The 24,504-nt window shown below is 43.2% G+C and overlaps 1 protein-coding gene across 2 annotated transcripts in view; it reads right to left on the bottom strand.

The window, feature by feature from the left end:
* Positions 1 to 1,715: 1,715 nt before the first annotated feature.
* RORA (RAR related orphan receptor A) overlaps positions 1,716 to 24,504 on the bottom strand; it is a 52,908-nt gene continuing 30,119 nt past the window's right edge. The window contains exons 3-10 of one of the 2 annotated variants that reach the window (XM_032232964.1): positions 22,399 to 22,540; positions 20,817 to 21,215; positions 18,748 to 18,869; positions 17,891 to 18,023; positions 15,713 to 15,820; positions 15,158 to 15,268; positions 13,522 to 13,634; positions 1,716 to 11,310 (exon numbers count right to left, since the gene is read on the bottom strand). In XM_032232964.1, coding sequence (XP_032088855.1) covers positions 11,146 to 11,310; positions 13,522 to 13,634; positions 15,158 to 15,268; positions 15,713 to 15,820; positions 17,891 to 18,023; positions 18,748 to 18,869; positions 20,817 to 21,215; positions 22,399 to 22,540 — 1,293 coding nt within the window. In that variant the 3' untranslated portion in view covers positions 1,716 to 11,145. The remainder of the gene's footprint in view (positions 11,311 to 13,521; positions 13,635 to 15,157; positions 15,269 to 15,712; positions 15,821 to 17,890; positions 18,024 to 18,747; positions 18,870 to 20,816; positions 21,216 to 22,398; positions 22,541 to 24,504) is intronic. The other variant, XM_032232965.1, reaches the window with a different exon arrangement.

Here is a 24,504-nt window from a genome sequence, read left to right as displayed (position 1 = left end):
TCAACCTTGGCAACTTCCGGACATCTTCAAGTTGCCAAGGTTGAGAAACACTACACCTTCCCGTCCTGTCCCCCCCCCTTAGGAAAATCTAATAAGGCACACAGGAGGGGGGAAAGTAAGATGATGAAGTTTTCCATTAGAAGCTGAAGTTTTATTACAGGAGACCAGTACATAAAGCACATCTAAAATTGATGTGTTGAATGCACTTAATAAAGGTAATGTAATATTAAAGGTACAGGTTCTAAGTACAATATAACAACATTCATATTAGAATGAAAATCAGAGTATTTAAAAGACAACATTAAATCTCTTATTTTTACAATTGTATTTACAAAATGAGTCAAAATACTTTATTCAGGATCGGGATAAAATCGCTGTGGCTAAGCTGTCAGGTATAGGAGTGAATTCTAAAGGAAGTCTTGATTGCAGTGAAAAAAATTAGGTCATAACAGGGCAACGACCATTAGTATCATTTTATTACAATATTACTTTTAATATTCATCTCAATGGCTTATACTTTTTTTTAATAACTAGAAAATGGATTTATATATACTGTACACAAAAGACTACACGTTTTTGCATGTCCCGTACAGATTCATGTCAATTGGTAGGTATTTACAGAAGACTAGAGCATTTCTATCAATGAGGTTGGTGATGTATATGTGCTTAATTCTCAGACCGATACATATTTATAATCAGCATTTATTATTTCTCAGACACCATGAGAAACATTTCTTGCACAGACTTGCATAATTTATAAAACAATGAAACCCGAACACTTAGGGATTGGTATAAAGGTAGTGAAACATGGATTACACAAATAATAATAAGAACTCCGGTTAAAAAGTGATTTTTTTTTATCAATAAGGGAATGGACAGTAATAATGGACTTGCATCTTTAAAGACGATTGTATGTTTAAAGAAACCGAATGATTATTACGTACAAAACAAATGTACGTAAGCTGATTAAAATGTAGCCAGGGTGCAGATAAATTTTGATTCCCCCCCCCAAAAAAAAAACGATTGGTGTATTAAATCAAAAACAGAAGCAGTACATGGAGCTGAGGCTTTAATAAGTCACTATCCTCTATTATCAAAAAGAGTGGTAAACAAACAGCTTCTTAAATTCCTCAAAAATGTTTGCTAAAGATTTTATAACCAGTTAATAGTCCATAAAAGAGTCATAATAAATATTTCAAAGTGTACTCCTCGTTTTAGATATTTGATATCCATTATTGCTAAAATAATACTGGTTCTAAATTTTTTTTTTTAAGTGTCAATTTCACATGGCGGTTCAATTTCAGTGCCAACTTTTGTCCAAACTTAAGTTTACAATGCCATGGAGAATTAGATTTGCACTTTTTAGTTTGCCTCTACACGTATCTAGATTTACAGTAAATGCAAACTGTTGGATGGGTGAGTGATTGCCCAGGACAGGAACAGAAGAATTTATATCAGCATCTTTATAATATTTGTTCTTTTTTTTCCCCTTGGCAAGTATTGATTTATCAGGCAGGCAGACTTATAGTGCCCTCCTATGCAGATCTACTCACAACTCATGGCAAACTCAATGGAACTTCTTGAAGAAAGGAGGTGGTGGATCTGCACTCGTCCACAAGTCATTAAGGTTGGACACACCCCGGATTGAGATTTTAATGATGTAATTGCAATTCCTACTTTTTGCCCACCAGATCCTGGAATCACAAGTTCACTTGTTTTTTTTCCAGACAGAATTTTCAAAATAAGATGCTCAAAGTTGCCTTATAGATCACCTGTGGATTCCAGGACTATCTAATTATAGCATTGGAGCTCTTACAGATGTCCAGTTTAAAAAAAATCTGATGTTTTAATCCTGCCCTGGGAACTAGCAGGACAAGTTCAAATTCAACCCAGATTGTTTGGAGCAAAAACAAGAACCAAAAAAATCAGCTCAAATGATGGCGAATTCCTGGCCTTGGAAGAACTTAATTAGGAGGGTAAAAAGAGAGGAAAGATACCATATTGGATATCAAATGTCATAGCGAGGAGTTAATTTCCTCCTGATTAAATATACTAGAGACAACTTTATAGAATTATATATTTGAAGAGAAAACCATGACGCCCGACTAATACTCTGATGCAGGTACTTCGTTGGGCACGTGGGCAGGCATGTATAAGGTCTATACGTACCTGCACGCACACACACACACACGCACACACACATAAATATTCCATGAAATATTCGTACAAGATCAAGTGTGGTATTGCCTAGGAATAAAAGAGGGGAAGGGGTTGCTTTTCGTCAAATTAACTTCGCTAGCACCACACATCCGAAGAACACAAAAGAACAGACGCTAGCTCTAAACATCTATTTCTAAAATAGAGTATATAGTAAAACAGATATTATACAGCATAATGTGGTATTTGATAAACAGATAAATATTTGCACCGCATAGGCTTTCCTTTTTTTTTTTAAATAGTATATCTTTATCTATAGAGAATGAACGCAAAGTAGTTTATAACCGTACAGGAGGTGAGCAGAACGACACGGAACAGTTAAATATGACTCAGAAGACAAAGAATGACGTAACAAACCGAGCTAGAGAAAATGTATACAGGCCATTACAAGTCCTTAAATTAGTAGTAAAATAAGGAGTTGGTTGATCAAGTTTAAGAAAGCAGTAAACAAGAGATTTTGCATTTACATGCAGATGTCTACAATTGGTATGTCTTTAAATCTATGCACAAAAATCATTGTTTTTTTTATTGCTTGACATTCAGTTATGGCTAGACTATTATTTGTTTTAACCTTTATTGTGTACTTTGGAAATAAGAATATTGTCAAAGGTGCCATAAAATGGACAGCACGGAAAACAATTTGCAAATAAACCACCTACCGCTGCAATTCTTCTTACGTTTTTATTTTTTTTTTAAAAGCCTTGTCTGGGGTTTGTTAAATACGTTAAATATATTCCAAGTGGGAAAAATACATCGTCGCTTGAAGCCTCCCTTGGGCTCAAACATCCATACAAAAAACGCATCTCCACGAAAAAAGGAGCAGGCAGACAGGACAGTTTTACACAGAGAGAAGCAGCCAGCTAACGTCCTAGTCATCGAAAGAGAGAAACCACTGGAGGTTTTCTTGTCTTTTTCTTATACAAATTTTTTTTTTGTCGCGTCAAAATAGAAAATTTTGGAATTAGGAAAATATATATATACAGTACCTCTGTGGTTCGTGAAATAAAATTCACGATATTGCTTATGAATTTTCTGCATTTCGTGATTGTACGGTCCTGTGCATTTATGTATCTTCGGTAAATGAAGTAGACGGTGAAGCTGAGGAGGGGTGGAAGAGGGGAGATATTCTGAATTTTAAAGACAATGGGATGAACATCTAAGAGTAACTAAGTACGTACCACAGTGATAAGACTCTATAAAGTCTGAATGCAAATCATGATTCTTCACTTGGAGATTCAAAATGCACAGGAATTGAGGATTTATTTTTTTGGATTCAGTTGGTTTATTGCTCTGAAAAGTTAGGATTATGCCCTGCTACACATAAAAATCCAATTGGTGGATTTATTTATTGACATAAAGTAATGATAAGTTACAGCTCATTTTATTTCTAGAGCAGTGTTTCTCAACCTTGGCAACTTGAAGATGTCCGGACTTCAACTCCCAGAATTCTGGGAGTTGAAGTCCGGACATCTTCAAATTGCCAAGGTTGAGAAACACTGTTCTAGAGCTTTTCGTATCTAATTTTATTAAAACAACTGTAGGACTAAGCTAATGCCCACATATGAACACGATATGCCCATATTCCTCTATGAGTTTGCATTAGAGTGGGTGATGACAGGACAAATGAGAGTAAAATGAAGGATGAAAATGATGTCCCAATAACTTTTGAGGATCTAGACATGCAGATGTTGCAGGCTTTTAAGAAGAGACTGGACAACCATTTGTCTGAAATGATATATGTTTCCTGCCTGAGCAGGAGGTTGGACTAGAAGACCTCCAAGGTCCCTTCCAACTCGGTTATTCTGTTCTGTTCTGTAGCCTCAAAAGGTACGGCAACATCATTTGTTAACAAACAATTAACTGCTTGATGGGACAGGAGTTGGAATGGTTTCCTAAATACTTACTTATTTATTTATTTAAAAAAACCACCCACCCACTGTTATATAATGAATTTTAAATTGGTCACACTGCTATTCTTAAATTACGATGGTTTAAAATGGATTTGAATCAAAGGATACTCTAACCCAACCTAGGAAATTTCTGGCTTTGGCTGCCCAATAGCTTAACGTGCTTTTCTTGCCAAACATACAGGTGAGGTTGTATTTATGCTTCCTTTTCTGAAAATGATTTAAAAAAAAAACCTATCTGAAAAAGAAGACCCAACAACTCCTAAGTGGGTAACACAGATAGATCTCTATTCCGTGTTTTATGCTAACTCAGTAAGGTCATAGATGTATCTATGTGTTTCTCAACCTTAGCCACTTTGAAGATAGGGTGGACTTCAACTCCCAGCATTCCCCACTCAAATTCTGGGAGCTGAAGTCCAGAAGTGTGGACCTTGCCAAGGCTGAGGAATATCTTCGGGGAACTTGGATGAGACGGCTGTGGGATCTGCAGCTACGTCCTCATTGATCGAGTAGCCCATCATGTTGCCAAGTTTCCCGGAACTGACCTCTGACCTCCATATTCATTGCCCCTTGGCCCTCTCTTTTGACCTTCATGGGTCGCAGAAACCCCTTCTAATCCTTGACCCCTTTGGATGAAAACTATGTCCCTGGCAGTCCCAAGACCTATGCATGTAGTTAAGAAGTCGATCCTTAGGAAAGTCTGCAGCCTAACTGGTTGACCAATGCGGAGGGGAAAACCACCATAATTGGTAGGATAGGTGTGATTGGATTCAGAGGAATCCGGTCACGTATTGGAGATGCCATTCGCTTCTCTTTGGCTTGTTCAATAAATTCCTCATTCTTTTCCTCTAGGACACCTCTTGTTAAGAAACATGGGGGGAAAAGGCAAATATTCAATGTTTCAAGAGAAATTCTCATTTATCTTTCAGCCTCCCTCCTTCAAACGTTTTGGCACGCAACTGGCGCTGACTATTAACGTCTATTATGGAATTGCTTAGAGGGTCATTACTACGGGCTGTTTAAAATAATTTGGGTGGTCTTTTCAATTAAATGAAAAACCCACGCCTGGCCATTGAGCAGCATATGTATTCCTCTAAATACAGGGCTTCTCAACTTCACCAAATTTCAGAGGCGTGGAGTTCAACTCCCAGAATTCCCCAGCCAGCGCACCTGAGATGTCTGGGAATTGAAGCCTACCGTTCTTTAATGTTGCTGAGGTTGAGAAAAACTGCTCACATATCATTGGGGGGATTTTAAATAGCTTTTTTAAAGGTTGTAATGATCTATTTAAGTAAATAAGTCAGAGGTGTATGGAGGGAAGGAATGAAGAGTCAGTCATGGCAACTACAGCCATCTAATCATTTTCATCTCCTCCCAGCAGACAGTATAATTAATTATCTCAGTATAACAAAGTCTGCTTTTTCCTTTATGTTTAATGCTGCTGAACATGGCCAGACTCTGCAGGTTGCACCAGATGGCAAACCTGGAGAGATAAATAAATAAGTTAAACATTTAAACCAAGTTGCACGAAAGGTTGATTTTGCATAACAGGATGAAACTGTATTTGGCACCTAAGGGAATCTTTCCGGATTGGGGATCACTCCCAATCCTCCACTTATCCCTTGTAGAATTCTTTTTTTTAAATGTAGGTAAAAGTGGCCTTGGAAAATCTTGCCACGTTCCCTCAAAGTTTCTTCACTTGGGAAAAGCACAAAATAGTATCTAGGAATATTCAGGATTCAATGATTTTGTTGTTGTTATTTAAAAAAAGATAAAAACAGTGGTTGTTTGACATGCATTATGGGTCAGTGTTAACTTATTTCTCCAACACATACTGTAAACCAGGGGTATCCAACCTTGGCCACTTTAAGACTTGTGGACTTCAACTCCCAGAATTCCCCAGCCAGCCACAAATGGGGAATTCTGGGAGTTGAAGTCCACAGGTCTTAAAGTGCCCGAGGTTGGACATTCTTGCTGTAAAGCCCCTCCTGTTGGTTTCGTGCGAATCTTTAACAGGGTTTAAGTAGCCAAAAGTTGAGAATCTAAACAACTGACACTCCACGGGGACAAACGTAATTCTGTCCAGATTAGTTGCTCAATATAAGAAGAGCCGCCACGTTTCTCAAAAGCGTTTTGACCCATAACTCTGGTCTCCCTGTTGAAGAGTTTGAAAGGTCCCTGAGCTTTAACCAAAACTTCTAAATTCTTGGGCATCTATTACTGATCACAAGATGGATTGTCATTCACAGTTAAGTCAATCATAAGGTGCTTATATACCCTTTTTTTTCTCTTTTTTTTCTCCCAATTCGCACAAAGAATGGTCAGGAATTGTGGTGGTGAATGGCAGGGCCGGAACGAGAGAGGATTTGGGGGGGGGGGTTGGCAGTGGTGTTAGGATTATTATCTGGCTGCCCCTTGACAACAGGTGATTCAATCGACATTCCTTAGCAAAAGAAAAAAACAGAAACATCCCTCAGCCCCCCCACCCCACCCCACACAACCACAAAAAAACGACAACGTAAAACCCTGTATAACAAATATGTAATTTTCCCTGAGTATAAACCCACAAGTGCTCTACGCGTCCATATTGCACTAGAGAGAAACGAACGACATGTGCAAAAAAAAAGCAACGAAGACGGAAGCTCACGGATACATCCTTGACAAGAATTATTTTGCGATGGCCTCACGCTTTACGGAATGTCGGAAAACACAAAAATCACTTCCTTTCACCTACGACGCAACGGGGGGAAAAAAGGACCCACCACCCATGCGCCTCTGCTATGGCACATTCAACGAGATCAAATGCTTTTTTTCCCCAAAGACAAGTAGACAAATCCCGTCCACAAAAATAATACAAAGTTGGTTTGCTTTTTCTTTTTCTTTTTTTAGAAAAATTACATTGCTTTCTTTCGGTTTTGTTTTTTTTTTCACATTACAAAATCTTTTTTTGTTTGTTTGTTTCTACCTTTACACAAATCACATTTTATTGCAGGAATATTTCAAGTGCCACCAAATATTTATAGAAGGGTTAAAAAAATAGAAGTCTCTCTAAGTGGTCCAGACAAGGCTTTATATAGAATATTTTTTCCACCTTCTATTTTTGACTTACATATCTTCAACACATTTTCTTTATTCCATGGACACTTAATGGCCTAACAACAACCACGCACTCCTACACCCCCACACGTTCGAGAGTACAAACACACTCAGACCTTGACAACCGTAGGACAATGAAAAGCTCCTAAAAAGATAACCAGGTTGGAAAGAATGTCACGTATCATGTCACTTCATAATTTTAAACAATATAAACACGACTGAGAAGGACCGTGCCATCAAGGCCTTCTTTTAAATCAGTGCAACAGCTCCGCCAAAAAATAGGATGGGAGAATGAAAACCCAAATTAATTTGAACTGCCAGTTTCCTGGAAGTCGCCTGCAGGTGTATCGTGAAGCTCTGATATTGTCCCACCACAGAACATGCTACACTTTACACAGCTGAAACCCACCTGGAGTTTGTTATATCCAACAAGTACATTAGGCTACCCACTTTGAAAGTTAAAACTTATTCCTGGATTTTATGTTTTGGCTGGTGGGTTTCCCCCTCTCGTCTGATGTGCAAAGTAGATATTGCTGATTAGACGTGGACTCTCCCAGCATTTTTCATACGAGATTATCAGCATCATTTTATCGTTATCAAAATACAATTTGCAATTAACTAAAAGGAGATGATAGGAACAGAGCCATGGTGTTCCCCGTGGTCCTTCCCTAAAGAATCAGGATGTATGCTTTTGAACTTAGGTGCTGGAGAAGACTTTTGAGAAGAGCATCAACAGCTAGGATTTTTTTTTTAATGAATCATCCAACAAGTCAATCCAGAATTCTCAGCAATAGCACAAAAGACCAAGCTCAGATTATCCTATTTTGGATGCTTGGTCTTTTGTGCCATTGGTGAGAATTCTGGATTGACTTGTTGGATGATTCATTAAAAAAAAAATCCTAGCTGTTGATGCTCTTCTCAAAAGTCTCTAGAAGACAATAGTTAATAAAACTTCTCTGGGAAATGTTCTTGTGCGCATAAGATGGGAAGGAAAGAGAAGAAGAGGATAACAGCGAGGTGGTGGGATTCGGTTACAGTGGTGAAGAGGACACTGTTGGAAGACCCAAGGGACCATGAGAAGGACAGATGGTCATGGAGAAAATCCATCTAAGTGGTTGCTAACAGTCAACAACTTGGTGGCACATAATTAATAGATCAATTTAAGGACCCAAAGTCCTATTGGGAAAGAGAGAAGGAAAGAGGAGAGAATGAGCACCTATTGTTGTAACCCAGTTTGAAAATCTGAAGGAGCAGATGCAGAAAATCTATCTAGAAGTTGACTAAGAGAACTTGGCACAGACTTGATGGCACTTGATCAATCACCTGAAAGGAAGACAAGGCTCCATGTCAGAATCGTGGAAATTTACAAGCAACCAGAAGCTCCTACTATTAGCACCTTAAAAAAAAAAAAGAGCTATAAATAACGCTGATTTCCAAACCAAAACTCAACTTTTTTCTTTCATAGACATGACCGGATGTGAGCGAACTATGATCCTACAGAAGGCATGATGATGAAGCAGAGGATGAAAATATTCTTCTCAAAAGTTTTAGCTGCCTACTAAAATGGTCTCTAGGTCAAGGATATAGAGCTTGAGACAAGAAGACACATCCCTACATATGCTTTAGACTGGGATGCTGAACCTCGTTATTCTTTTAACCTAGTTTTTAAAGAGGAGTAGCAAGTCTGGCTGACATTACTAGTTATCTAGTAATGATACAAGTAATGTCAACTAGATGAATAAACATCTCAATCACTTCCATTCATGATGGTATTTTTTTTTACCATCAGAAAGACAACTTGAATCAGGATTGAAAATGAGCCTCAGAATTATTAAGGGTTCCTTAGTGGTCAACAAATTAAAAATACCTAAGCTACTCTGATAAACAGGAGTTAAGATTCACTGCTAATACAGACTGTGCTTCAAGATGGAGGGAAGTGAAATAGATGGGAATTAAAGACTACAGAATTGGTTTCTTTAAATAGGGGTGATTCAACAATTCAACCAAAGAGCCTTAGGTAGGTCTTATGTGGAAGGAGATCCCATTGAACGCAATGGGGCTTCCCAATAGATCAAAGGGCATAGGATTGCAACCTTGGTCACTGGCTCTAAACACAACCTCGAAGACCAGGAATCCAGCTGGCACTTCTGGTCACTTTGAGGGAACCCTCTCCAAGATTTTGAAGTCGTCCAAGGAGCAAAAATGGAAGGTCATAAGGAGAACTCGAGTCCAACTTGTGTCATCCCTTTTGAATAGGTGGATTTCAGTGGCCATGATATAAATCATTCTTCATACAGAGCTTCTTGCTCATGATTCCAGGTGGCTCAAGTGTAGCATGTGGTAGGCAGAGCATAAATTCAGGTTGCTTTAGATTTCGAAAGGCGGAGTGACCAAGAAATCAAGATGCCGGTGGCAACTCCAGGATCCAAGCCACCGACATGTTCAACCACCTCCCACGGCAGCCTCTGTTTGGAAGAGATTGTAAAGCAAGGGGGCAAGTAGCACCTCTTGGTTTACAAAGGAAGTAGCCACCCACAAGAGCACATTTTTTAACAAGCCTCCAGGTGTGTCGCAACTTAGCAAATAGTCGGATCTCCATGCACTGAATACAAGATTTAAGTCCATGGACACGATCCGCGAGAAAAAAGAAATTACATGCACCCTACCTGTCTTAATTTGTTGAATCTGTTTCTCTCTCTCCACACACCCACAGACAAAAAACACACACAAAATGTAAACAAAAGTATTAGGACCAATATTTCCAAAACACAAGTGTCTAAATTTGGTTGTCGGAATCCATGTTTACTCACTCTAGGAAATGGGCTGATTTTAAAAAGGTGTTGCTAAAAAACCGACACATTTGTTAAGTGATTAAACATAGCTCTATTTTTTCTTCTTCTTTTCAATCCCCGTTGTCAGTAACCTGGTTTAAAAACAGGGATTATTATTTCTTGCCTCTCCAATAAAATCATAGTTTTTAAGACCCAGAGAACGGCTTAGAAACTTGACTTCCCTCCTCCCTCCCTCCCAAGACCACGGAAGGGCATCATCGCATGACCTGGGCCGGCCTCTCTGCCAAAGGAAACGTGGAAAGTTAGCAGCACATCCTCCTTTGCAGTGTTCCCCTCTCCCTCTTCCAACCCTCCTCCGTCACAACTTGGATTTCTGGTGTACATGCAGCACAAACACTGAACACGCCAGCATATAATTTAAAAAGAAAAAAAAGGTGCAAAACGAAAAGTGCCTTATCAATTCAACAATAAAAGCTATACCAGTTAACTACAATTTTTTTTATATTAATTAAAACAATATATAAACAATATCATCTCTTTTGCTATATATTGACTTCATGCCCATTTACCCTGTAATAGATTATAATGCTATTGCTTTATGGACTCTTCCCACCGCCATTCCGCCGGGCGGCCATCGCGGTGCGGTGAAAAGACATCGTCCTTCATGAAAACAATGAGCAAAAGTTGTGCAAAACTGATGAAGCGAAGCCTCCGCAGTGCGCACACACACACCAGTCGCCGGAGTCGAGCTGGAGATTCGGTCCGGACCCTTGTTCGGCGAAGCGTCTCTGTGGGCAGTGAGAGTTACAAGGACAGAGGGAAGCCCTCCTTCTGTGTAAACAGAGGCTGGAGACCAGGCAGAAGGGGGAAAGCCCCCCCCCCCTCTGGGTGGGCATCGCAGCAACGGGGTCAACGGGACCAAGGAAGTCCAACCCTTGTTTCGTCTCCCCCCCGCCCCTCCTTTGCCTGGCGCCGGAAGATGTGCAGTGTGCTGGCTTCCCCACGTCTTAACGCAGGGCCACGAAAGTGTCTCGGTTGAATCTCTTCCTTCTCTCTCTCTCTCTCTTTCTTTCTTTCTTTCTCCTGGAAGGTTTGTCCCCACCAGAGCTTCTAGAAGGCTGGAGAAGATCCCTTTACCCTTCCATCTGCACCGTTGGCTCAAATTCTGAAGTGAACAACTCCTTGTACAAGGGAGGAAAATGAAGTCGCACAATCTCCGGGTATATTGCTCTGAACGCCATGAGCTTCTCTGTATGTCGTCCACACAGGGCTCTTAAGGTCGAGACTTTGCATATTAGCTGCGAGGGGAAAGAAGGGAAAGGGTCAGTGAAGGGATCGGCCATTCTTTTCCAGAGAGGGAGGGGGGGCTTCAAGGGGGGGAGCCATAAAAGCTTTTAAGCATCTTTGGGAGGATGGGGGGGGGGGGAGGTCAAAGCGGAAGGGAGACCTCATGGGTTGCACCAAGGAGCTGTGTTGGGGCCACCAGGCCTTTCTCTTTTGGGTTTTATCATCTGCTGCTGTTTTGCCTGTAAAGGCTCCTTTTCCCTGTAAGCTGCCCAGAATTTGGTGTTAGCAATAGCAATAGCAGTTAGACTTATATACCGCTTCATAGGGCTTTCAGCCCTCTCTAAGCGGTTTACAGAGTCAGCAAATCGCCCCCACAGTCTGGGTCCTCATTTCACCCACCTCAGAAGGATGGAAGGCTGAGTCAACCCTGAGCCGGTGAGATTTGAACTGCAGAACTGCAGATAGCAGTCAGCTGAAATAGCAGTTAGACTTATATACCCCTTCATAGGGCTTTCAGCCCTCTCTAAGCGGTTTACAGAGTCAGCATATCGCCCCCAACAACAATCCGGGTCCTCATTTTACCCACCTCGGAAGGATGGAAGGCTGAGTCAACCCTGAGCCGGTGAGATTTGAACTGCAGAACTGCAGTCAGCTGAAGTGGCCTGCAGTACTGCACCCTAACCACTGCGCCACCTCGGCTCTTATGCTTATGTGTTGAGATGGGTGCTGATGTTTTCAGTGAGTAAAATGTTAAAAAGTTGTAAGTGGTGTGAGATGCGACTTCTCTAACTGGTTCCTCGTCTTTCATTTATTCTACTTGTTCCCCTTTTCCATTTTAGGGTCTGCAAGGCAACAAGGGTTAGAGAAGCTGAGGGACAATGAGAAGGGGTGTGTGTGTGTGTGTGTGTGTGTGTGTGTGTGGTGTGTGTGTGTGTGTGTGTCCCCTTCCCCTATAATCAAATGCTGTATTTCAGAAGCATTATGGGTCGTAGGTGATTATGGGACCCATAATGCTCATCTAGAAATAGTGGTCTTATCTTCCTCTAGTAGCAATATCCCCCCCTCACAAAAAAAAGGATGTAAGGAACATTGGATTCGTTCCAAGAGGAAGAATTATACTTCATACAACTTTTAAGAATTACATTAAAATGGCTGCAGAAATAATGACCAATTTCTAAAGGTTCAGTTGGGCCCAACACAACCCTGAGATTCAAAGCCTTTGACTGCAGTTGAGCACTTGCAGCAGCTCCAAGGGGTGTGGATAAACACACCAGTGTGCCTACTGTCCCTGTCCCACTGTCCCCATTGATATGTCTTCTTTTTATGTGTTTGTGGCTGTGTTTTGCTTATTTATATCCATGTATGTTTCCTTGTACTTGTTGGCAAATTAAAATAAATAAATAGTAGGGAAGTCAGGATGGAGAGGAGAAAGGAGAGGAACAGGAAAGGCAGAAGAAGGGGGGAAGGATAAAGAGGAGGAAGAGAAAGAAGAGAAGGGAAAGGAGGTGGGAAGAAAGAAGGAGAGAAGAAAGAGAAGAAACTGGGGGAGGAAGGAGGGAGGGAAGAGGAGAGGGTAGTAAAGAGGGAAAGAGGGAGGGAAAGAAAGAGGGAAGGAGAGTTGAAAGGAAGGAAGGAAGGAAGGAAGGAAGGAGGGAGGAAAGGAGGGAGGTTAAGAGAAAAGAAAGGAGGAGGGAAAGAGGAAGGGAAGGAGGAAAGGTATGTGAGAAGGAGGGGGGATCGAGGGAGGGAAAGGAGGGGGAAGGAAAGGAGAAAAGAAAGGAGGGAAGGCAGGGGAGAAGGAAGTAAGGGGGGGAGGGAAGAAAAGGGTATGGAAAAGAAGAAATGAGGGAAGAGAAGAGGGAGGGAAGGAATAAGATACCTAACCTTTGATGTTTATAATGATTTGATAGTATGGGAATATCTCGAAATGTAGTTGTATTGTTTTTTACAAGTTATGGATGTTGTATTTTCTTTTTACCAATAAAATCTTATTTAAAAAATAAAATAAATAAATAAATAAATAAATAAAATAAACTCCAGAAGAAAGAAGTACTTTTATCTAATGTTCTCTAGAGCAATTCCTCATAATTGGTTCATCTTTATTATTCCAGGTTTATTGGCTAATCCCTGCAATTTTCCTCCATCACATTTTAAACAAGCATCGCAGAGTATTCCGTAAAAGATGCTGTTCATTCGGGTGAAAGTTGCCGTAGATTCCTTACCTTTGTTAATATTCCATCTTCCCGATGGTTTTTCTGCAGTACATGTTGAAGCGCAAACTGGATTTTCTGCTGGAGCTTCTCAATTTTTACCTTTTCCTGAAGCCACGATCGATCTACAAGGAAAGGAAGAATGGGAATGGCCGTTCAGGTGGGTCTCTTCAATTACAATTTGCGGATGTTGTATTTATTGGGTCAAAGTGTTGGGGGGTAGCTCCATTGCCACAAGCAGAGCAATCCAGCTCTCCTGATAGCGCACCAATCTCAGGGGAGCCTCCATCTTCACTTCCTTGGTAGAAAGCAAGAGAGGCTGAAGAGCACTCAATGGTTCTCCATCCTCTTCTTTCTTTCTAGAAATGGCTCACATTTTCCCTGAAATTTTGGAGAAGCAGCAGCAAAATAGCACTAGCAATAGGCCTTATATACTGCGTCACAGTGCTTTTACAGCCCTCTCTAAGCGGTTTACAGAGTCAGCCTCTTGCCCCCAACAATCTAGCTCCTCATTTTACCCACCTCGGAAGGGTGGAAGGCTGAGTCAACTTTGAGCCAGTCAGGATCAAACTCCAGATGGTGGGCAGAGTTAGCCTGCAATGCTGCATTCTAACCACTGGGAGGGAGGGAGGGAGGGAGGGAGGGAGGGAGGGAAGGAAGGAAGGAAGGAAGGAAGGAAGGACTAACTAGCAATAGCCCTTAGACTTATATACCACTTCATAGGGCTTTCAGCCCTCTCTAAGTGTTTACAGAGTCAGCCTTTTGCCCCCAACAATCTGGGTCCTCATTTTACCCACCTCGGAAGGATGGAGGGCCAAATTGCAGGCAGCCATCAGTCAGCAGAAGTAGCCTGAAATATTGCACTCTAAACTGGGCCACCACTTTCCTTCCTTCCTTCCTTCCTTCTTTTGCAATAGCCCATAGACTTATATACCGCTTCACAGGGCTTTTACAACCCTTCTAAGGCACTTTACGGAGTCAGCCTCTTGCCCCCAACAATTTGGGTCCTCATTTTACCCACCTTGGAAGGAAGGAAGGCTGAGTCAACCTTGAGCCTGATGAGATTCGAACTGCCGAATTGCAGGCAGCCGGCAGTCAGCAGAAGGAGGCTGCAGGACTGCACTCTAACCACTGAGCCACCACGGCTCTTTAAATACTAGCTGTTGGACTTTAAAAGGTTTTATTGTGAGAAGAGAGCTGCTGGGTCTACAAGCTTCAGGACCTCACGAAAGAGTATTTGAGTATTTGAAAATTTATTTATAGGCCGCCCTTTTCCCTGGGGGGACTCAGGGCGGCTCACAACTCATGGGGAGGGGGATACAAACAATAACACATAAGAGCAATACATAATTAAAAGTAGAGCACAACATTCATACCATTCGGGTTCAGAGGAAATCTGAGCCATGTCATTCCTCTCCTCAAACATCTATTTGACTCTCAGGATTACCAAGATAAGTGATGAAGGCAGGTTTTCGGTAAGAAAAGCTGCAGAGTGCTGGAACTGAACTAAATACATTGCTCTGAAGGGAAAGCACAATATTTTGGCTCGGGGGCAGAAAATATTAACGTGGGATTTCATACTCCCGGAATATCACCAAGAGGTTAATTTGAAAAAAAGCAAAATTATTTCCTTGGATTGACGTCTTACCTGCAGATAGTAAAACGAAAGCTGAGAATAATGCAATCTCGTCTTCAGTAAGGTGCATAGAACATAAACTCTTTCCAAATTCAAACACAAAACTAATGAAATCTTCACAGCCTGCAAAATAAAACAAACAGGGTCTCTTCCAAAAAATGCAACATAGGATATACTGTGTGTGTATGTATGCATGCATGCATGCATGCATGCATTATGTATGTATGTATGTATGTATGTATGTATGTATGTATGTATGTGTATATATATTCAGTCCCTGCTTTTGCACTTAGTATACTAAAACTCTGCTGCTTGGTATATATTTCTAGCTTAAACCCGTAATTTTTCAATTTAAATGTCAGGGCACCATTGTATGATACTTAAGTCCCATGGAAGGCTAAAGAACTGTAATTAAATTGTGCCCCTGGGTATTTATGATTAATCCTTTGAGTTATTTCCATAAAAGATATTTGTTTGGGATAAAAATATATATTTTCAAAAAGCAGCACTTTTTAGAAACGGTGTTTAGAATGTTAACGCATTCTAATGGAACATTTCTTGCCTTACCTAATGATTTGAATACATCTGGGCCAGCGTATTTGCCATCAAAGTACACTGTGTTGTTTTGAGAGTCAAAGGCACGGCACATTCTGATAAATACAACCTCTAAAGACCCTAAAAGAAATAGGGAAAGATTTTTCAGTGGCATCATTAGGTCTGTCTTAAAGAAATAATAGGCTTCAGGTTGCTTTTAAAAGTGGGTCTTGTTCACCAAGGACCCCTTGTTATCGGCTGTTACTTCATTTTCAATTCTATATGTTGCATATTAAATCAATGTCATCTATTATATATATATGTTGTATTGTATTCAAAGGCAACAGTAAAAATATTGGGTTTCTGTCATGATGGACTCTTGTGACGAGCTGATTGACAGATAATGGAAGCACTTAGCTTCCTCCCATAATTGGGGCATACCAGGGGTTGTGACACTATATATATATATGTGTGTGTGTGTGTGTGTGTGTGTATGTGCATATGTATATATGTGTGTGTGTGTGTGTGTGTGTTTATTTGTGCTGATAAATAAATAAAGGGAGACTAGTATAGATCTATTTCAAGCTATTTAGCTCTCATCAGCTAGCCATACCCTTACTGGGATTCGAACCTGGGCTATGTTACATACTAGGCAGACTTCTTAGCCATTAGGCCACAGGCTCTTATCCGTTATCAGCGAAGCCAGGGTGAAAGGTATCTATTAGATTTTTACAACCCCTGGTAAGCCCCAATTATGGGAGGAAGCTAATTGCTTCCATCATCTGTCAATCGGCTCGTCACAAGAGTCCATCACGACAGAAACCCAATATTTTTACTGTTGCCTTTGTTATATTTGTGTTTTTTTATTTGTGCTGATAAATAAATAAAGGGAGACTAGTATAGATCTATTTCAAGCTATTTAGCTCTCATCAGCTAGCCGTATATATATATATATGTGTGTACATACATACATACATACATACATACATACATACATACATAAAATAAAGGAGGAGAACCTTGTGGCTTAGTGGCTAACACAACTGCCTAATATGTAATACAGCACAGGTTCAAATCCCAGTAAGGGTATGGCTAGCTGATGAGAGCTAAATAGCTTGAAATAGATCTATACTAGTCTCCCTTTATTTATTTATCAGCACAAATACAACACACACACACACACAGAGTATATAAAACCAATGGAAAAAGAAAAAAAACATTTTCTTCACTTATTATGAAAGGATCTTCTAGACTAGTGTTTCTCAACCTTGGCAACTTGAAGAAGGGTGGATTTCAACTGCCAGAATTTCCTAGCCAGAATGGAGAAGTCCACCCATCTTCAAGTTGAATTCTGGAAGTTGAACTCCACCCGTCTTCACGTTGCCAAGGTTGAGGAACACCACTTTAGAGTGAGTTATGAGTTTTCTGGGTTTCTCTTAAGAACCTTTCAGCAGCGTGTGTCACAAATAATTATGGCACTTTTACGGGAGCGATTCTAGGGTGAACTGAAACAAAGGTGGATTTTCAGCCTCTGCCTGACTGTCACGTCATTTCCTTGTCTGGATTCTCCTTTACCACCAGGAAGGAAGGGGTGACTTCTTTCTCAAAGGCTCTAAGGCAGTGTTTCTCAACCTTGGCGACTTTAAGTCCTGTGGACTTCAACTCCCAGAATTCCCCAGCCAGCATAACTTTGTGAGACTTTGTTTTATTTGCATATGGATAAGATTACACTAGTAATGTTAGCATAGATCAGTGTTTCTCAACCTTGGCGACTTTAAGTCCTGTGGACTTCAACTCCCAGAATTCCCCCAGCCAGCTATGCTGGCTGGGGGAATTCTGGGAGTTGAAGTCCACAGGACTTAAAGTCGCCAAGGTTGAGAAACACTGCTCTAAGGTTACAACCTCCGTGCCATCAATGACATTTGGGTTTCAGGAGGCTGAAGGTGGCCTTAGTTTGAGTGTAGCAACAACAAGCTCTTCGCTAACGAACGGAGTTTCTACTTTTCATGTTTTATTCATCGTAAAGGGCTTCTTCCTGTCATTCTTAAAAATTTAACTGTGGGTTGTTGGGTTTTTTGGCAGCAATTACTACCCCACAAACAGAGCAACGGAGAAACCCGTGATTGACAATAATTGAGTGGAAAAGTTCGTAGTTTTAGCTGTTGGGGGGGGGGGGGATTGGATTCCCGGCGTTTCACAAAAGGCACGCACCTGCTTTTAAAAGCACAATCTGATCGTTTTGGCATAGTTCCATAAAGCCGTCGATGCGCTTGGCAAACTCTACGACATACTGTATTGCTTCTGTTATCTTCACCGCACATAACTGCCACATGACCTCTCTTTGCTGGGGAAGAGAAAGAAAAGCCAAGTCTGTCACAAACTTTTCCCAGGAAAGACTCCGAGCAATTAAAAAAACTATTCGTCTTTTAAGGAAATCAGAGCATCGGTTTCCGACTCCAACAGCCCTATTGCTAGCTTCAGATGTTACCTTTTTTTTTTTTTTTTCCAAATTGGCACTTTTAAATTGCAATACACTGATAAAATTTGCACTTTTAATTGCAATACACTGATATATATTTTTCCTTTTAAAACCTCCATCACAAATTACCTCCTCTAGACCGATTAGATCCCACAGATTAGGCCTCCTCCGAATTCCATCTGCCGGCCAATGTCAACTGGCGACTACCCGGAGGAGAGCCTTCTCTGTGGCTGCTCCGACCCTCTGGAACGAACTCCCCGTGGAGATTCGAACCCTCACCACCCTCCAGGCCTTCCGCAAAGCCCTCAAAACCTGGCTGTTCCGACAGGCTAAAGAACTGTTGCCCCCGTCTCGAATTGGTATGACTGTTGTGTTTTAATTATGTATTGTTGTTTATGTCGTTTTAAATTCTTGTTTGTATCCCCCTTCCCTGGTTGAGTTGTGAGCCGCCCTGAGTCCCCTTCGGGGGAAAAGGGCGGCATATAAATAAAATCAACATCAACATCAACAAAGCGCTTGGAACACAGGAAAGATGGGGGGGGGCTGGCATCTACGCAATAGATCTTCCCAAAGGAACAACCCCAAATACCTTGCTCTGGTAGTTCTCGATTTCCTCCTGCAGAAACGTTTGCCAGGTGATCTGCTGAAGCTCTTCCCTCAAGTACTGGCAGGTTTCCATGTGGGACTTTGAGATGTTCTGCGCAAGGTGTTCTAAAGAAGGGGAAAAGTTCACACGCATTAGCCAAGAAGGCCGCACGGGTTTCTGGGTGCAACTCCTGACTGACCCTAACCCGTTCTCGTTCATCTACCTGGGGCTGAAATGAGCTTCTCACCGTCCGTTTGCATTCTTTTCACCCTGACTTCTAATTCTGACAGTCACGGTGAGTGACGGATGATTGGCCCTGGATCCAAGGAATTCTGGCTAAGCGGCTGTTATTTCAGCTTTAAGATGTGGACTCTCCTGATTGCTAGCTGGCTGGCTGGCTCAGGGACCCTGGCATTTGTCTGAATGGCACCATTTCTGATCGCTTGATGGGAGAGGAGAGATGGCTAAGTAGCAACAGCAATAGCAGTTAGACTTATATACCGCTTCATAGGGCTTTCAGCCCTCTCTAAGCGGCTTACAGAGTCAGCATATCACCCCCAACAACAATCTGGGTCCTCATTTCACCCACCTCGGAAGGATGGAAGGCTGAGTCAACCTTGAGCCGGTGAGATTTGAACCGCTGAACTGCAGATAGCAGTCAGCTGAAGTGGCCTGCAGTGCTGCACTCTAACCACTGTGCCACCTCGGCTCTTCTAGGAGCTAATCAAATGTGGACTACAGGTCACACACACTCACTCTTTTATACTGGGGTGATTTTCCCCAACTGAATCATTATCCCACATTCCCTGCAAGAGAGAGAGGCTGTTATTGCTTCATTCATCCAAGAAAAGAAGGGCTTGTCACAGGCTGGTAAGTCTTGGATTAAGAGCGGTCCTCGGATTACGACTACAATTAGGATCTGAATGCCCGTTGCAAAACAAGGAGACAGTTGTTAAATGAATCCCACCCAATTTTACAACCTTTTTGGCTGTGATTGTTCAGCCAACTCCTGCCGTTGCTAAGTGAATCCTGCAGTTGTTAAAACGAATCCGACTTTCCCCATCGACCGCTTATCGGAAGCCAGATGGGAAGGTTGCAAGGGTGTGATCACGTGACCCTGGGGCCGCTGCAACCCTCCTAAACGCAATGCCCAAAGCCTGATCACGTGACCATGGGGATGCCAGGACGGGCATAACTGCAAGGGCCAATTGTGACTCCCCCTTTTCAGTGCCACTCTAACTTAGAACGATTGCTAAGCCATCGGTTGTAAATTCGAGGATTATCTTTCACTGTGGCACACAATTGCTCTTCAAGCGGATTTCACGTGGGGCGAAATCGTAAGTCATTTTCACCACCACCACCACCCCAAAAAATAATACTTCTGTCGGCCATAAGATGCAGAGTGACTCACGTCTTACTTTTTTGTTATACACACCAGGCTGTGCTGGTTTCACAAGCAAATTTTAACCACAGATAAAGTAAAGGTTCCCCTCATACATCTGTGCCAGTCGTTCCCGACTCTAGGGGGCGATGGTGCTCATCTCCGTTTCAAAGCCGAAGAGCCAGCGCTGTCCGGAGACGTCTCCGTGGTCATGTGGCTGGCATGACTCAACGCCTCTGAAGGCGCACGGAACGCTGTTCCCTTCCCACCAAAGGTGGTTCCCTATTTTTCTACTTGCATTTTTTTACCTGCTTTCGAACTGCTAGGTTGGCAGAAGCCGGGACAAGTCACGGGAGCTCCCTCCGTTACGCGGCGCTAGGGACTTGAACAAATTTCTGATCGGCAAGCTCAGCGTCTTAGCCACCGAGCCACCGCATCTCTATAGATAAGGCAGCCCCCACAATAGTATCAGACGAAGCAGCTCAATTTTGTAAGCCGTGAAATATGGGGGGGGGGTCTCGGGAACGTCGTAGCAAGCCACTCTTCCCGAGCTGAGTTGGGTCTAGGGGGAAGGGCTGAATCCTAGGCCTGGAGAGCCTCTTGGGGGAGGAGGCGGGGGGGAGGGCTGCTTTCCATCCAAGGGCAAGCAAGAGAGCAACTAGGGGAGGGGTTCCCCGCTCTTTGTCATTACCTAATTCTGCCATGGACACAGTAGGAGAGGTCTCCCCATTGGTAAAGGAGCAATATGGAAAGAAGCCCGTCGTGGGAGTGAAGTCACAGGCCGGTTCTGGTTTGATGCCATTAATGTCAAGGCCCGATTGGTCTGGAGAAGGTTGTATGTCTAAGTAGAAGCTGCTAACCGCAGAGTTGCCTTTGCTACCTTCGGGAGGTTGACCGTCTATGTAATTACTCAGGTCGTCGTGCAGCTCCGTCAGGCCGTTAGCCGTGATGCTGTAGCTGGGGGTCAGCGGCTCCGCTTCTCCGGGGGGCTGCGGGTGGTCTCGCTGCTGCTGCTGCTGCATCCGGTGCTTCTGGACCTCCGCGTACAAGCTGTCCCGCTGCTTTTTGGACATGCGGCCAAACTTGACGGCTGGAAGAGAGTCCAAAGCAACAGATTTGGTCACCTCCCCTTCCCCCCCCACCCCAAGGTCAGCTTTGGGGAGGGGGCCGCAAGATTCGAAAGGGCAAAAAGCCACAGGGCCCTTTGATATCAGGGGACGGCAAAACACCCCCCACTGATCGGGCCTAAATTTCAGCTAGATAAAAAAGGTACAAAGGTGTTTAACTTAAGGAAGGAAGGAGAGAGAAGGGGAAGGAAGGAAAGGAGGAAGGAAGAAAGGAAGGAAGGAAGGAAGGAAGGAGAGAAAAGGGGAAGGAAAGAAGGAAGGAGAGAAAAGGGGGCGGAAGGAAGGAAGGAAGGGAAAGGGAAAGGAAGGGAGCAGGGAGGGAGGGAGGGAAGGAGAGAGAAGGGGAAGGAAGGACGGAGAGAAAAGGGGAAGGAAGGAGAGAAAAGGGGGAGGAAGGAAGGAAGGAAGGAGAGAAAAGGGGAAGGAAAGAAGGAAGGAGAGAAAAGGGGGCGGAAGGAAGGAAGGAAGGGAAAGGGAAAGGAAGGGAGCAGGGAGGGAGGGAGGGAAGGAGAGAGAAGGGGAAGGAAGGACGGAGAGAAAAGGGGAAGGAAGGAGAGAAAAGGGGGAGGAAGGAAGGAAGGAAGGAAGGAAGGAAGGAAGGAAGGAAGGAAAAGGAAGGGAGCAGGGAGGGAGGGAAGGAAGGAGAGAGAAGGGGAAGGAAGGAGAGAAAAGGGGAAGGAAGGAGAGAAAAGGGGGAGGAAGGAAGGAAGGGAAAAGGGAAAGGAAGGGAGCAGGGAGGGAGGGAAGGAAGGAGAGAGAAGGGGAAGGAAGGAAGGAGAGAAAAGGGGAAGGAAGGAGGGAAAAGGGGAAGGAAGGAAGGAGAGAAAAGGAGAAGGAAGGAATGAAGGAAGAAGAAAGGAAGGAGGGAAGAAGAAGGAAAGGAAGAAGAAAGGAAGGAAATTTGAAGCCACACTTTGCCACATGAGAAGGACACATTGGTGGCTTAAATCCAAATGCCGAATGCCACCATAACATCTGGATGATGGTGCGTGGCGTGGATACAGGGAACCCAACCCCCCGAGGCTACTAAAGAGAGGGGGTTTCCAGGGGAATTATGGCAGGGCAGTGGGGGAGCATGCAACAGCTGGGGAGGGTCTCTCTCTCTCCCCCTCCTCCTCCCCCACCAGAGAGCAGAGGAAATCTCACCATCTCGCGACATCCCCACGGCCAGGCATTTCTGCAGGCGGCAATGCTGGCAGCGGTTTCGGCTGGTTCGGTCAATTAAGCAGTTTTTCTGGCGAGGGCAGGAATAGGTGGCATTGCTCTGCTGGCTCCTCCTGAAGAAACCCTGCAGAGGAGGAGGAGGAGGAGGAGGAGGGAAAGAAGGCGGTGAGGGTGCTGGAGAAAGTAGTCCTCGTCTTACCACCATTCATCCGTTCAAAGATACAACGGCACTGAGAAAAGCAACGTAGGAGCTTTTTCCACACTTAAAGACCGTTGCAGCATCCTTGTTGGTCACATGATCGAAATTCAGGTGCTTGGCGACTGACTCGTATTTATGACGGTGGTGGCAGTGCCTTGGGATCTCGTGATCCCCTTCTGGCACCTTTGCACTGCTTCACAAACCGTGTGACTAAGCAACGGCAGCGATTCGCTTAACAACGGTGGCAAGAAAGGTGGCAGAATGCAGCAAAGCTCACTTAACCACCGTCTCACTTAGCAACATTGTGGGGATAAGCTGAGGGCTTCACCCATAGGGTCCATCCTTAGGGCAGGTCCCGGGGGCATTATGGCCTCACTGGCTGGGGAATTCTGGGAGTTGAAGTCTTTACATGGCCAAGGTTGGGCCCCCCTGGTCTAAATTGTTTGCTTGGGAGCCCCGAGGAGGCCAAGGAATTGGTCTGAAAAGAGGAGATGGTTTCCCTTCCTCTCCCAAGGAAGCAAAGGGCCCATTCTGGGCTTGGGGACAGGGCGGCTGTGCCTCCGGTTTCCTGGCGTCCCCACTACTTGGGCAACCTGGCAGAGCGGTGAGCCTTTAAGCTTCTGTTTGGTCTTTTGACAATTTCCATTTAATGAATTGATTCCTACAGTTCATTAACATGCCCACTTCCACTTCTGTATACACATATGTCTTAATTAGCTGCTCATTGGCTGTTTAATTACAAGAAAGCAGCTGACAGCTGCCTTCTAATGGCAGCCTTCTGAAAGGGATACACACACACAGCCTGTAACAACAAAGACGTATTCATAATCTCGTGATTTATAGCTAACACTTACAGATTTCCATGTATCATTACCTTTCACAATATTCCAATAATTGCCAATTAGGAACCAGGGAGTTGTTTTTCCCTTACTCTTCCAATTTTCTAACCCTAATTCTGGATTTTTAAAACAAACACACTTTAAAAAAAACACAACCCACCTCTATTCTACTTTCAGAAGTTTGGGGTTACTTTGCAAAGGATTTATCTACCTTCTGGCCCTGGAGATTCAACCTCTGGCCCGAAAATTAGGATATTATTTAATCCCTGTTCAGGATGTCCCCAAAGTGCTTTTTCAAGAGACAACTGGTCTTCCTAGTTTTTCTCTGAAGACATTTCCCTTCTCACCCAAAAAGCTTCTTCAGCTCTCCTTTCATTCTCCACTATCCAGTCAGAGCTGAAGAAGCTTCTTGGATGAGAAGGGAAAATGTCTTCAGAGAAAAACTAGAAAGCCCAGCTGCCTCTTGAAAAAAAGCGCCTTTGGGATGGACAGTGACTGTTTGCATTTCTGTCTCGATGTAATCGGTACATCGATGGGCCTGCGAGATGTTTAAGAAAAGGGCCAGAGAGAATAAGGAAGATTTTTCTAGCAGGATTTCCATCTAGCAAAGCCTCGCAGGGAAAGCAAGAGAGCCACAAACTTTCTAAAAAGTGAGTTCTCTCGCTAGGAATCTCTCTTTCAGAAAATTCAGAAAATTGAAAGAAATTTCAGGAAACAGAGGGTATTCCTGGACACTCAATAGCAATAGCAATAGCAGTAGACTTATATACCGCTTCATAGGCCTTTCAGGCCTCTCTAAGCGGTTTACAGAGAGTCAGCATATTGCCCCCAACAATCTGGGTCCTCATTTTACCCACCTCGGAAGGATGGAAGGCTGAGTCAACCCTGAGCCGGTGAGATTTGAACCGCTGACCTGCTGATCTAGCAGTAGCCTGCAGTGCTGCATTTAACCACTGCGCCACCTTGGCTCTTAGAAGCCTCTCAGAAGAGGCATTGATCCTGCTTAGAACATCAGACATGGAAAAAGACTCCAGCTGCATGATAAGCCAA

The sequence above is a fragment of the Thamnophis elegans genome, chromosome 16 (genome assembly GCF_009769535.1).
Source record: "Thamnophis elegans isolate rThaEle1 chromosome 16, rThaEle1.pri, whole genome shotgun sequence".
NCBI classification, from domain to species: domain Eukaryota; kingdom Metazoa; phylum Chordata; class Lepidosauria; order Squamata; family Colubridae; genus Thamnophis; species Thamnophis elegans.
Note: the sequence above shows the minus strand (reverse complement) of the source record. Positions and strands in the feature narration are given on the sequence as shown.